Here is a 15360-nt window from a genome sequence, read left to right on the forward strand (position 1 = left end):
CAACGGTTCTCCCTTTCGGTGCTGGGATGGGATGTGAGAAGTCACGCACACTATGCAAGTGTTCTACTACACTGCGCTCAGAAGGTCTGCGGAAAGGGCTCCCTCCAGATGAGGGAAGTGGCTGGCTATAGCACATCCTGCAGGGTCCCACTGACATATAAAAACACACAACTGCTCAGAGGTTCCTTTGCCACAGAGCCCCCGGCAAGGGGTCGGTTGCATGAATGGGCTATCAATGGTGCATTCAGGACACAGGCTCTAGACTCCCCAGGGGCAGTTGTATCTGATGTCCCAATGGACCAGCACAGTGGCTCTCAACTTTCACAGGGGTTGCATATCAGATATCCTGCATATCAGATATTTATACTAAAATTCATAACTAGCAAAATTACAGCTGTAAAGTAGCAGCAAAAATTATTTTATGGTTGGGGTCACCACAGCATAAGGAACACTAAGGTTGAGAACCACTGGCCCACTGGATCACTTCCATGGAGCACTCCCAGGCACTGTTCCCTACTCACAGTTACAAGTTCTATCAGGGACAGTGCCTAAGGGTACAAGTGGACAGCACACAACCTCAGAGAGAGGAGGCATGATTGTCTAACATGCTCGGTTCCCCCAAACAAGTTCAGTTAGCAGAAAACGCTCATAAAATCCCATGAAAATACTAGACTAGGCAGTTGGTTCTAGTGGCACAAACACGAAATCTTAATATGCAGGAAGCTAAGGCAATAGAATCAGGAGTTCAAGACCAGCCTGGCTGACTGAGTGAGACCTTGTCTGCAAAAACTGTAAAACATAGCTATTAAGGCAATTTAAACAAACTGTCCCCCCAGTCCCAAAACAACAATGACAACAAAAAGCCAGTGTCTGTTCTGCCTCTTGGCTTAAATGGATCAAAGCAACGGTATACGCTGTTGAGTCCCAGGATCCAAACCACTAGACTACTGAGCATAGGAACTGATGGAAGCCCCACAGGAAGTCATACCCAGACTCTCCCAATCCTTTGAGGAACCAGCCCTAGCACAAACAAGTGTTCCCTATGTCAGGTCTGTATTAAAGAATGTACTAATCAAAAAAGTAGAATACAATATTGTTGAAAGTGTTCACCTCTGAGCAAGACTCAAAGTAACCTTGCATGTTAAAATGAACAGAAAATCCCATGGAACCAATAACAAATCAACATTATTTCCACCCCATCCACCCCTAGTTTGAGAGCAGCAGCAACCCCACTATTTGATTTCTCCCAGGAGCTTCCTGTGTAAGGTTAACACTACTGCTAAGTTCTAAAGTAAAGAGTGATTAGGTTCACGTGGTCAAAGAGGACTAGGAAATGGGATTCCAAACCAGCAAGGGATTCTCAGCAATATTTCTCAGGAATGCTGGGATCTTACAGAGTCACGGTCTTCGATGACTCGCTGGGGCCTGGTTGCTGAAGATGGGCTTGTTCCCTTGAGCCTCTTAAACTGTGTGAACAGGATGTTCATGGTGGCGAGAAGAACTTCCGAGAGGTTGTGCCTGATCTACAGAGAAAAACACCTAGAATAAGGGAAAGGGCCCAGTCCACAGAGGGAGCAACAGGTGGAGGGAGCATGGCCTCTGCCTGGTCATGCTTCATCCCACAGCTGCCAATGGAGAACTACAATCAAAAGGGAACATCGTGATGTCCCTGGTGGCATCCTGATGTCCAGAGTGTCAGCAAACTCCTGGAGCTGCTGCCCACTGGTCCTTCTCCCTGCTCCCTTACGTACTCTGGTGGAGCATCATGCCAAAGTACAGGCAGCACCTGGAGCCCGGAGGCTCCGCTGCCAGCATAACGGGACCAAAGTGTCTGCGTTTAGTGTAACAGCTCCCCAGGTCCCTGAAGCTTCCCACTGCCTCAGGCCTGTCTACCTGTCTCCACTAGCCCTTCATGGGGAAGTGTACAGGGAGAGCTTGGTATATTACTTTAGCCTATGATGCAATAAACCTTGTATCTAGGGCAAGGTAAGAAGCAGCACAGAAACAATGGCTGATAGCAGGCTCCTCTCCTTGGGTGGAGGGGATAGCAGGCTCCTCTCCTTGGGTGGAGGAGACAGCAGGCTCCTCTCCTTGGGTGGAGGAGACAGCAGGCTCCTCTCCTTGGGTGGAGGGGATAGCAGGCTCCTCTCCTTGGGTGGAGGGGATAGCAGGCTCCTCTCCTTGGGTGGAGGGGTGGTTGGTAATATCTCTCACTGAACCTTCAGCTTCACATTCTGGCTGGCAGCCCCACTCCCAGCCCTGGTGCCAAGGTTATGGAGATGTGCTGCCATGCTAATGTTTATACTCCTACTGTTGGCCAGGCAGTGGGCACCCACACTCAGACCCTTCCTTCTTCCTGCCATCACCTTATCCAGTGAGCCACCTGCCCTCCAGCTTTTTATTTTAATGTATTCTGAGAGTTCTAACTACAGTAGCCACCTAGACTGGATTTTTCTAGAATGGGTCCAATTTCAGCTTTCTTAGTGGTCTGTGCGTTCATACAATAGGTTCTTGGAGAAAAAGGGTTCTGGTTGGCCTGTGAGTTTGGCTTAATTCTCTCTCTGTCCATGTACACCAGAGGATATTTTAGCACTTAAGTATTTCTACAGGGTGCATGAGATACACCCCATGATTTACACCCTACTTCCCCAAGGTCTGCCTCAGTATATAGAGTGGAGAGCAAATGAGGAAGACATCTTCTGTGAGCTTCCACACATACCCACACATATGTGCTCATGCACATGGGAACATATATACAGAATTCTGAAATGAAAAAAGAGAAAGACTCACTTCGTCACTGAAGTTTCTGAAGGCAGCCACCCTTTCTTCCATACTTTCCTGATTCAGAGGCACCAGCTTCAAGCGGTCGATAATCTGTTTCAGACAAGGCATCACCAGCCATATGATACAGCATTATTGCAACTCCCCGCCCCTCCCCAAATGGTCAGCTTGTTCAAAACAACAGAAAATGCTAATCTTCTTGTACAGAAAGCTTTGATCCTGATAGTGGCACATGTCTTTAGCTCCAGCACGAGGGAGGCAGAGACAGGTGGATCTCTGTGAGTTCGAGGCCAGCCTAGTCTGCATAGTGAGTTTCAGGACAGCCAGGGCTACATAGAGAAACCCTGTCTCAAAGAACCAACATCAAAAAAACAAAAAACAAAACAAAACAAACAAACAAACAAAAACCCCAAAACCAAAAAAACCCAAACTCCAAAACTAAAGCTTTGATCCTAACTTATTACTAACTTCATTTTTATAATTTCTAGACCCTAAATTCTAAATTCTAAAATTCTGAGATTTCTTTCAGAAGCATGTTTCTATATTAAATGGGACAGAAAAAAAGAAAAGTGCTTGGGGCAGTGGTGGTAGGGGGTGGGGTGGAGACAGAAATCTATAGATGCCCAGGATCACACCTGTCTTCATCATTTAACAGTATGTTGGTGGTAACTTCAAACACTCTTGCAGACACTTACATCGAAGGCTCTGTCAATATGACCACTGTGATATTCGTCAAAAAAGGTGATCAGGTCCAAGAGGAGATAGAACGTAGAGTCCACAAACTTATTTGCACTTATTCCCTGAGCCCTGTACCTGAAAGACAAGAGAGAGGGGTGCTGAGGGGGGCAAGAGTGGAGAGGGATTTCCACAGAATCCTAACCTGAATACATCAGCCTCCTGAGCTCTCTGGACGGGCATGGGGGAAAGTGGCAAACTGTTCATTTTGACGTTGTGAAGGGCTGACCACTGTAGATCTGGCAATACTCTACCCCACACGTTCTAAGAAAAGCATGCTTTTCTAACATCTGCCATCAGTTCTGCAGCCAAGTCTTTAGGAAGGAGAAGAAGACCCCATGGCTAAAGAGCCTGAAGGCTAATGCTGAGGAGCACTGCTTACGTGAGAGGCCTCACTGGCTAAAGGGTGTCTTGTGTTGTTACAGGAAAAGCGTCTCAAACCCAGTCTCCTCTGGAGTTAAACAGTCTGAGAACTCAGGAGCTTTACTGGGGAGCAAGGTGGACTCTGTAACAGTGTACAGAACCAGCGGAACCCCACCCCACCCCCACTGAAAGACACTCTGAAAGGTGAATCAGTGTAACCTCTGGACGCTGTCTGTGTGCCTAGTGAAGCTGAACACACAGCAGGGTGGACACAGTGACCTGACCCCTTTGGCTCCTTTGAGCAGGCCCTGGCCTTACCGCTCTGCAATGGAGAGGGCCATGTTCTTCAGCCTTTCCTTGTTAGACTGTGGGGCGCTGATCTGTGGGACCACAGGGCTTAGCAGCTTGTTCATCAGCTCCAGCACCTTGTCCGCATTCTGTTTACATTTTTAAGATTAAGGAAACAATCAACAAAAGGACAAAGTAATTAAGCAAAATAAAACCAGCAACCTTCTGGGGTGATGAGCGGAAGGAACTGTTCTGTGTCCTGAGATGGAGCTGTGAGGACACAGCTGTGGACAGCTCAGCCAATGAGTGCCTGCCTACCACTTGGATGTTTTCCTATGTCCTAAGTAGACCTCAACACATTTTAAAATTAGGAAATCAATATTTTTAAGATTTATTTATTTTATTTATATGAGTACACTGTAGGTGTCTTCAGACACACCGGAAGAGGGCATTGGAGCCCATCACAGATGGTTGTGAGGCACCATGTGGTTACTGGGGATTGAATTCAGGACCTCTGAAGAGCAGTCAGTGCTCTTGACCACTGAGCCATCTCTCCAGCCCTAGGAAATCTTTCTTAAGTTAAAAAAGATTCACTTACTTTATGTGCATGTTTTATGCCGGCACGTACGTATATACACCATGCACATGCCTGGTGCATGTTTTATGCCGGCACGTACATATATACACCATGCACATGCCTGGTGCATGTTTTATGCTGGCACGTACATATATACACCATGCACATGCCTGGTGCTTGCAGAGGCAGAAAAGGTGCCAGAGCCTCTAGAACTGGAGCTATGGGGGGTTGTGAGCTACCATGTGGGTGCTGGAAACCAAACCCCAATTCTTTGGAAGAGCATCATGAGCCACCTCTCCAGCCCCAGACGCCCTTCTTTCTACAGCACGTAAGTCATCAGAGTTTATCACATGCTCTTAGGAGACCACTTTAACCCAGGCTCTTGGACTACACATTGCTGGCCACTACCACAGGGAACCAAGGTGGCTTTGACAATGTACAGGAGAGTCTTTCATGATGCTGTTATTTGGCCATAGATACTTTTTGGACGGTTAGCATTCTGTAAAATGGGAGCTTCACCTGGCTGAACCATTAACATGGCAGAGAAAATGTTTCAGCAGGGACAGTGATAACAAGACAGAGCTGAAAAGCCTGAGCATTTATGGCAAAGGCCAGCAGAGCCCAAGCACAAAGAAGAGTGGTGAAAAGGGCATTTACCTTGGCAAGGTCATAAAGCTTGGCTGCTTCTTCAAATAGTCCTTTATTTTCTGCCACGGAAGCAACTTTGTTGATAATAGGCTTTGTGTCACTGGTAAACTTATCTATGACTCCAGGCTGACAAGACAAATATCAAGGGGGAAGGAAAGACTCAACATCCAGCAGCAACTGTGTTACGGAGCACTTGAACTGGAAACGCTTGGCCCGGCCAGATTTGGGCTCTCCCGAAGACATAGGGCCCACACCATGACCACGGAATGAGAGACAGGACACATTTAATGGAAGTACTATAGATTCGGCTATGGCACGTTAGTGATTTCTGAAAGATTTCCAAAAATGACTAAGAGTAGCTGAATTGTTAGCGATTCCTAATTTGCTGGCAAGCAGGAAGCTATGAGGAAATACCTTCAGGACTTTAGATTTGCTTTCTACGACAGACGCTGACCAAATATACAGGAAGTAGTGGTGAGGACTTTGGAAAAAAAAGTCTCCATCACCATTCATCAGTAGGCACATGACCAGGAGAGTCTGATAAGCCCCAGGACACAGAGAGGAGGAACAACACTGTGCTTAGCCAGGCTAATGCTCCTTCAGGGCTGGACTTGCCCCTCAAAGAAATCTGCTCAGATTCCAGTTGTGTGGTCTTCAAGAAAATAAGTAGCCACTTTCATTTTTGCTTCTTCATTTGGGAAACCAAATCTAATGGTTGTCATTTTGTGGGTGACTGTCCTAACGCGTAAGAAAGTGCACAAAGCTCTGCCATACTGCCCAAGACGATGGGCTGCCATATCAGTACCTTCAGGCCCTTGTCTGGGCTGCTAGGTCAAACCATGCAGTTTACAAAGGAAATAAGTGCTTCAAGCACACAGGGGACCCAGGGTTAGAACTGAGCCTTGGCACGAGGCTTCTGCCCTTCTCTTATGGTGTCCCATGGGATGGCAAGTCCTAGAGGAGCTGCTGAGGCTCCTGGGAGATGGCATTTCCGGGGTTGGCGGGAGTTCTGAGTTTTGAGAGAGGTGAAGTGCATTTCTAATTTTTCCATCTGGAGAGAGTAGACATAGTAAGCACAGATTTTTCTTCATGTTTTCTGAGTCAAAAATATAGCTATCTCAGCTTTAAGAAAAATGGCAGGTACATTTTGAACATATGAAAACACTAATTACAAATGTATAAATTTTAAAGAAAGAAAAATGTGTGTCAGACTAAGCCTATCAGTTGGGCTTACAATTCCACCCTTCTAAATGTTACAATTACTGTATCCAGATGTGAATCCTACAGTGTAATTATATTCTGACAATCAAGGGCACATATAACCTACCTTTCTACTTCCGTCATTCTCTAGCTTCCCAAGAATCATATCAAACTGTGGGGAAAAAAGGTTTACTCAGCTTACTGGTCAAGGAAATGAACACAACACACAATTCCTTAGGGACAAGGCAGAGGAGAGATCTCACACAACCAGAACACAGCAAGACTGAGATCAATACTGTCACTGTTAGAAACCAAAGCAAGCCCCACCCTGTCTCCCACTCGAGCCCATGTATAACACATTCACACAGAGTAGGACGAGAGCACATTGAAAATTCCAGCCAGGATGACAAGAGTGCTGACCTACCTCTCGACTTTCTATCACAAGCTCACTCACACAGCGCAGAAACATGTTTTCTCCTTGACTGTCTTTCTCATCCCTACAAAAGCAAAGAAGTAGCTTGGGCGATTTGCGGTACAGATGCAGACAGTGTCTCCAACAGTCATTGTCAGGATGGAGAAATAAAAGCTAGCCAAGTAAAAAGGCAAAAGCAGGTTTCACCTGAGGAAGTAAAAGTACTGCAGGGCTTCTCTTGGGTCCGTGGACTCAAACTTGCGGGTGTAGAGCATGAGTAGACGCACAAAGTTCAGCCGTCGCATGCAGGGAGGGTCACCAGGCTCGTGGCTGACTGCACATGGGAACGGAAGAGTCCCTCAGCCCTTGCAACCCAGGACCCATGGAAATCAAATGTACAGGCCAACAAGTGTGACTTCTGCAGTGCATTCCGCATTTTCCAGTGTGACCTCACCACTGTCCCTCACTTTCCTTTGTACAGACAGTAGAGGAGAATGTCTCTATGGTGAACGGCCAGCCTGATGGCCTTTATAGGAAATGACTATGTACCTGACCATCATGGCTCATGCACTGGGGAGAATGTGCTGACTCAGTCACTCACATTTACCTGGTTCTCTACCTGCCTCTCCTACCAGGGTAGGCAAGGAGATAGGTGACTAGCTGGTGTTTCCAAAGTCTTCAAAGCTTCCAGATCCCTAATGAACATCATACTCATGACTCCTGGCTATGGCCTTGCCTGGCCACAACGCTAGTGCCTGGAATCACCCTTTAACATTCCAGGAAATGCCAAGGGGTTAAAACAAGCATTCTAACACTAATAGAAAATCTCAAGTACCTACAATGCTCTAAGATGACCAAAATCCGGAGTGGTTGCCATTTTACCACTGTAATCAAAGGGGATGGTGTGCTGTGGTCGCATCAATGCCAACTAAGACCTAAATACTCACGGAGCTGAGCACTCTGCCCGGAGGACTTTAAAAGCAGCTTTAGCTCAAACAGCACCAGGGCCACATGGACAGCATGGCAGCGCAGCCGCTCCATGCGGAAGAGAAAGGCAATGGCAGCTTCAAACTGTGCAGTCAGGAACAGCACTTGGAAGTAGAGGAAGGGCTGCTGGTTCACCGTGAAGTGGGACTCGCCTGCGGAGAGAAGGCAAAACCTACTCAGAGGGAAGCCGCCTCCAGCGTCTGACCCACCCTGGGTATCTACTGGCCTTGCTGGGTGAGAGAGAGCAGCAACATGAGCCTAAGGGACCCTGCACACTAAACTACATGAAGCCAGGCATGGTGGCCCAGACCTCTAACACTTTTAGTCACAGCTACAGAAAGACAGAGACAGGCGCATCTCTGTGGATTCAAGGCCATTTCTGACGTACAAACTGAGATCCACAACTGCCAGAGAAAAACACTGGCTTAAAATAAACAAAGCAACACGACCCAGTCCCTCTACTTCTCTGGGCCTCATTCATGGTTGGCAAGCGGGGTTCTGTTACAAAAATCTAAGCTGCTTGCATTAGAGAGGAGAGAAACAGAGATGTTGAAGCGACAGAGGCAGAAACTGCCAAGCTGAGGTACAGTTGGAGTCACCGAACCCTGCACTGAGGGCAAAGGGAGAGCTACTCCTCTCTGTAATCGAATGTGACTAGCAAGATCTACGAGGGAGCAACTGAGACCCCATTCACATCTCTCCCAAGCAAGAACTAGGATCATGTTTATGGTCTATGACTGTGGAAGCCGCACGTTTCTCTTTTCTTTTGGCCAAAGATCAAACTCAAGGTCTCTGGAATGTGAGGCAAATACTTCGGTCCTGAGCTACAGCCCCAGACCCTTTTATTCTTATTCTGAGACCAAAAAAATGTCAAACTCACTCTGTAGCCTAGGCTGGCCTTGAACTCAGGATATTCCTGCCTCAGTCTCCCAAGTATCCAAGTGATGTATATGTCTCAATGCATAACAGTCTGTGCCTGATTGAAAATGGTAAGCCCCAAAAGAAGATGGCAATCGTCCAGGGTCTTACCATAGTCCTCTAGCAGCTGCTTCTGGAACTGTGAGAGAGTGAGCCTGTCTTGTGGCGAGCTGGTGCCGTCATCATCGAAACACACCTGGTTCAGCTAAAGCCCCAAAGGAAACAAACACACTGGTACAAACTACATCCTCACCACATCAGAGCTGCCTGCCCAGAGGCTGGCTCTGTGCTGTGATCTGGAGGCTGCACAGCACACTGTGGTTCTGGGTTGGCTTGTGTGTTAGTAGAGCATGACTGAGACCCTAGATGCCATCCCGAGCAATACAAAAGGGGAAGGGAAGTGGGGGAAGAGGAGGGAAGGAAAGAAGGAAAAGAAAGCTAACTGTAGTTATTAGCTGGAAATCACACAATAAAAAAATAGGGCCAACTAGACACAAAACCCACTGGCCCTGTCTTGAGCCCCACACAAACGTCATGCACTATGAGGGCAGAGTATAGAGAACTTGGGCAGCCACAGGACACTGTGCCTACTTTTAACCACAGGTAGTCCTCGGTCTTGTCTGCTACTTCGCTCTGGTTGTCGGTGATGTCGCATCTCCCAATGATACAGTACACAGCTCGCTTGTAGGGGTCTGTGTTGTTCCTGAGGGCTCTGCGGTAGTGAAGCCGGAGTTTGTTCTCAGTAGCTGGAGACAATCTGAAGACACAGAGAGACACAGACTCAGCGAAGACTCAAAGGTGGAGTGCAAGCATGCCCAGAACACTCTGGAAGCTCTCCTTCATCCTTCATCCTGAGCGCAGGGCCTGCCTGCCTCATCCACCACGTTCACCGCCGTCTAACTACTAGCACCACATGCTTTGGCCCATCAGTCTTCTCAAGTCCTGAGACCTCCTTGGGAAGATGGGGAATGCTACGGGTCAGTATTCTACCCTACTCAGCATTCCTCCAGCAGTGACAGAGCAGTCCTTCCCTAATCGTCTTACAGTTTGTTTATCTGAATGCACATATGTGTGCAGTAGAGGATAGAGGCAGAGGTGCTGTTTTTCTGATATAGTATGTCTACTGGTCTGGAGCTTGCCAATTAGGTTAGGCTGACTTGCCAGAGTCCCAGAAATCCTTCTTTCTTCATCTCATCATGCGGAGATCACAAGCTAGTGCTACCATGCCTAACAAGGTTCTGGAATTGAACTCAGGTTTGCACAGCAAGCACTTTTACCCACTGAGATTGCTCTCCAACCTCCTCTCCTCCTTCAACTGTCATAAGCCCTTGGGTCCCCACCTTCCCTTATTCACATGGGATCACCTCCCAAATAATGGACTTGCACCCAAATCTTTGGCTCAGGATCTCCTTCTGAGTTGGGTGCTAATGCTGCCTCCACTCCAGTGGTGATCAAACACAGGGCTCCGTGCATGCTGGACAAGCAGAGGCTCTACTTCTGAGCTAATCTTTAGCCCTAACCCTACTTTAATCTATATGAGCGAATCTGAGACAACCTCTTCAAGTGGCAGTATTACCCCTTGAATATTTGCTTTCCCAGGACCCACTGGAGTGAGCATCACATTTCCTCTATAAGTGCATACATACAACTGGGCTTGGTGAGTCCAATTACATAAGCGCAATCCCAACTCTGCTTAGCAGGCCCTTAGTTCAGGAAAGCTTCTCAGGGCCGTGGTAAACATCCCAATGCTAACTTCACACGGACTAAATTCTAGCTCTAACTTGAAGCATAAAGCACACACATCCACACGGACTGAACAAACCAATGTCTAACACAAAAAGTCTCATTCTATTTCAGTTATTATTTTAGTGGTTTTGGAGACAAGGTGTTAAAATGTAGTCTAGGCTACCTTTGAACTCACAAACTGATGTGTCAGACTCCTGACTGCCGGGATTACAGACACACACCAACACTTTTGGCCAAAACGTTGTATTTTACAAAGCAATCAATCTGAGCCGAGAGGGTGTTCCACACAGTGCTCCACTGACAGGAAACTCACTAAATGCAGTCTACGACTGCAGCAAAGCAGGGCACTCACTGTACCTTCTATCCTTGCTGTTCATGTATTCCTGGAACCAGGTTTTAAATTCCCCCAGCTGGTGCTGGGCTCGACTGACGACTTGTGATGCAGCAAGCAGGTCTCCACAGCGCATGCAGTAATAAATTAACGCCCAGACCGGATGGCCTTCTACCTCTCCATCCTAAAAGACAAAACACACAGTCAAATAAGAGCTAACCAACCCCTTTCTGATGTGTGGACACCCAGCTAAGGCATTTAATTCCCACCATAACCCCATGAGTTAAGAGCCACCGATTGTATCCTACTCCCTGTGTTTTGCAAACACACTAAGTTGTCCAGGGGAAACTGGGAGTGGCAATGTAGCATGGATCTGGAGTCACTGAAATGTGAACAGAGCTTACCTGTGTGTTCTCTCTTAGCCAGCAATGATGGGATCTCCTTCCTCTTCTTTTTTTTTTTTTTTTTTTGGTTCTTTTTTTCGGAGCTGGGGACCGAACCCAGGGCCTTGCGCTTCCTAGGCAAGCGCTCTACCACTGAGCTAAATCCCCAACCCCGGGATCTCCTTCTTTATTTTGACAAAATATAGAAGGGCTAAAGATGTCACTGACCAATGAGAGCCACTCATCCACTTGAGTTTATAAAACTAACTACTACTGAACCTCCCTACTGAACCTCCCTTGTTCCTCCAAATTTTTGATGTCTGGATATCAAGATCTGCAGGGTGACTGTCTCACCCTCCCAACAATGCAACCACCCACCCACTTACTACTCGTCCATGGAGCAGGCCTGGACTTGTCCTATGCTTCATCAAGTCTTTCAGAACTCTTGGTACTCCCTTCTGTAGCAGAAGCTTCACAGACTTGACATCACATGGTGTCACATGTCCTCTTCAACACATTTAAGCTATTCAAGTCCAAAAGCTCAGCCTTGGCACTCACAGCCTTTCTCTACCAGCTAACCCAAAACATGCTAAGCCCTATCACATGCTTACCCACTCCAGATACGTGGCTTTCTCTGTTGTGTGCCCACACTGTTCTCCCCTCCTGGAACAGCCTTCTAGAGTCCCACTGAGGGTGAACCCCTGCTCTTTTTTTTTTTTTTTCGGAGCTGGGGACCGAACCCAGGGCCTTGCGTTTGCTAGGCAAGCGCTCTACCACTGAGCTAAATCCCCAACCCCGAACCCCTGCTCTTTAAGAGTAAGTATGATCTTTTATAAAGGTAGCATCTTTTATATCCCCAAACTTTTGGCACAAAGCTCCAGTTTAGCTTGTACATTCTATCAGACACTAAAATAATCCCCCAGTTGCAAGGCACCTTAGGCAGAAGGACTAAATCACACCCAATGCCATTCTTTCAGTTGTTTGGCTTTAAACTTCTGACATATTCCTCACTTTGCCTCTTACACCCACATGTAAGTTTCTGAGAGTCCTTAAAGTTTTTCTGAGACCTGATGTTGACCCCCTCTCCTGTCTCTATTCAGGATTCCTGCATGACTGATTTTCAAAGGGTCCCACGTGAGCACCACCCTCTCATCTCTGGCCTTTTTACCACATAGAACTGCTTTCAACTAAGAATGCCCAAGACCAGCCAGTGGCTCCGGAATGTGTCTGAGCACGCAGAGGTTTCTAGTACCTGAAGTCCTGGTGAGGGAGCTGGCAACTTAATGTTTAGAAAACTGCGAACCAGCTGGTAAGTCCCAGGCACACCGCCCAGCTGTGCCTGATGCAGGTTTCCAAAGACAGTCACAAGGGTGTAATTTTTATAACTGGAAAAATGTTAAAAGAAAAAATTGGCAAAGGTTGACAACATGTATTATACACATCTATGTCCATGTTCAGAACACCAAACTATGAATTCTATAGGCCAGGGCTGATTTTAAATTTCACACAGAAGAGGAAACACATAGGCAAAGAAGCAAATTCTATCCATATCATTGTGTAGATTTTTATTACAGATAGCCCTAAGAATTCCTAGGAGAACGCAGCTGAGGAGTTCACCTACTTTAAGAGTAGAGCCCATGGCTCTAATGGGTTTGCTTTTTAAAAAACAAAACTTCTTGTTTTAAAGAACTTGAAATCAATTCCATGAAAAGTCAGAATTGTCCACTGATTCCTTCTTGGCGTTTGCCTAGATTACCAGGTTCTGATATTTGTGCGCCTTCTCTCTCTCCATTTCCTACCCCACACCCAGACACACATAGGAATGTGGTCTTGTTTATTCCCAGAAGCATTTAAAATGTTCTGAAAAGAGAGTTACCTTACCTACCGACACTTCAGCCACGTGCCTCATGAGAGCCAGGACATTTCCTACCTAACCCAATACCACCGGGACACCCGGAAATCGAATATGAACAACCTACCATCCAAAGCACGAGCCTTGCCAAGTTTTATAACAATGGACCTGACCTGACTGCTATGGTCATATTCACAATCCACCCAACACCACTTCTGTTTGAGACAGGGTCTTACTCTGTAGTCCCGGTAGTTCTGAAACTGTGGGAGGGGGGCACTTTGTATTCATAGTGATCCTTCTGCCTCAGCCTCCTGAGTGCTAGAATTACAGATGTGAACTACAGGACCCAATAGTTTGTTTTCTTTCTAAATCCCAGACTCAATGTATAAAAATCAAGGGAAGAAACTGCTCCCATTTTCAGCCCTTGAGTCCAGGGAGTGATCCCACCTTTCTGCCTTTCATGATAGCCACCTTGTTCAGAGAACCAAGAAAAGCTGTCTGACAGAATGCCTCACAGCTACATCATTTCTACGTGATTCAGCTCAGGCTTACGTTGTCACCCAGTAACTAACTCTTCGTACACAGTGAGGGTCTTACAATGAGAGTCTGATACTGGCAGCTACTACATATGGTTCTCTTGGCTACCAAGCACTGACCAGAAGACTCTTCTCCTAGTCTGTGTCTGTGTGGCTACTCTGTTCACTGTCAAAGTTTAAATTTACCTAACACTTTTAACTCCCATTGGCAGTCCATGTTGAACCATTATTACAGCGGTGACTACAGAATGCTATCATTCCAGTGTCACTTCCCTACTTCCTACCATGTTTCTTTTTAAGTACCTCTGGTTCAGTATGAGTCCATACTATAGTCAGAACCTTCTAAACATGTTCTGTTGAGAACATAACTGACTGCCTAAAGGTCAGGCTTCCCATGAGCACAAAGATTTTTAATGCTAAGTTAGATGCTGTGAGCATGTGAGGTGAGAAAGGGGGAAAAGATGGTGAATAAATCCAAAGGCCAATTTCAGAGAACAAATTATAAAATTTGATGCAGTTAGTAATAATGGTTTTCAAGAATTAAAAATGAACTATGCAAAACTACACACACACACACACACACACACACACACACACACACACAAACACACACGTACATCATAACTGTACAAAAAATTAAACTAAATACTCATGACCGAAGAGGGAGGAAACTACAAAGAGGCAAAAGGAGCCTCTGGGTATGAGGAATAGCGACCTCTCTTCCTTTCTGTAGGTCTTCTTTTCATCACTTTCCAAAATTTCTATAAAAAAAGCATGTATAACAGAAAAGAAGCACAAGGTAATTTAATAAATGCATTCCCTCCGCACAGTAAGTATTTAAATGCACAAGAAGAGAGAACAGAATTCTATGCAGTAGCCAGAACAAACAGATGCTCGCTACCACCTCTTCCAACTTGCAACAAGACTTGTATGCTGGCAAGAGCCTAAATTAAAGAGTCCTAAACTCCTGAGGACCACGACAAACATACCATTCCTCCAGCCTTGGAACATGGAAGGGACAAACCAAGCCTGTATTCTCTCAACATCTTTGGCCTAATATCTAAAAGCATATTTGGAATAGGTCTGCTTTACCATCTGGTATATTATGTAACTTGAAACACTGTGTATACTATCAGCAGAAAAGCATCTGCAGAACTGTAACCCTGAGACAGCTATTGTAAACAGGTGACAAGGAGAGTTGAAAGGATGCTGTTGGAGGGTAATGCTACTCAAGAGATGGAGAAAGGGCTTTAGTAACTGGGCAGGTGCTTCAAGAGAGCTCTTAAAGTCCAGTTAGAGAATGGGCAATGGAAAAATAAACTCTGGGCTGGAGAAATGGATCAGCTGTTAAGAGTACTTGTTGCTCTTACAGAGGACCTACGTGGGGTTCCCAGAACCCACATGGTGGCTCACAACCGTCTGTAACTCCATACAGTTACGGCCTCACTGTACCAACCTCACTGGCACCAGACATACATGTGGTACACATACATACTTGCAGGAAGAACACTCATACACACAAATAAATACATTTACAAAGTTCAACACTAAGTAGAATAAACAATAAACTGGGATCATAAACAATGGAACACAGCCTGGTGGC

General features: G+C 46.2%; 1 protein-coding gene across 3 annotated transcripts in view; it reads right to left on the reverse strand.

Annotated features, from left to right (window-relative positions):
* Positions 1–15360, reverse strand: part of Nup93 (nucleoporin 93) — a 103784-nt gene that overhangs the window by 1840 nt on the left and 86584 nt on the right. For all 3 annotated transcript variants that reach the window (NM_001011925.1, XM_063277858.1, XM_008772282.4), the window contains 13 exons: positions 12622–12754; positions 11013–11170; positions 9501–9666; positions 9021–9114; positions 7952–8143; positions 7212–7338; positions 7017–7089; positions 6720–6764; positions 5402–5518; positions 4198–4316; positions 3477–3594; positions 2791–2874; positions 1395–1523 (listed from right to left, as the gene is read on the reverse strand). In NM_001011925.1, coding sequence (NP_001011925.1) covers positions 1395–1523; positions 2791–2874; positions 3477–3594; positions 4198–4316; positions 5402–5518; positions 6720–6764; positions 7017–7089; positions 7212–7338; positions 7952–8143; positions 9021–9114; positions 9501–9666; positions 11013–11170; positions 12622–12754 — 1555 coding nt within the window. The remainder of the gene's footprint in view (positions 1–1394; positions 1524–2790; positions 2875–3476; positions 3595–4197; positions 4317–5401; positions 5519–6719; positions 6765–7016; positions 7090–7211; positions 7339–7951; positions 8144–9020; positions 9115–9500; positions 9667–11012; positions 11171–12621; positions 12755–15360) is intronic.

This window comes from Rattus norvegicus, chromosome 19, assembly GCF_036323735.1.
Source record: "Rattus norvegicus strain BN/NHsdMcwi chromosome 19, GRCr8, whole genome shotgun sequence".
NCBI lineage: Eukaryota > Metazoa > Chordata > Mammalia > Rodentia > Muridae > Rattus > Rattus norvegicus.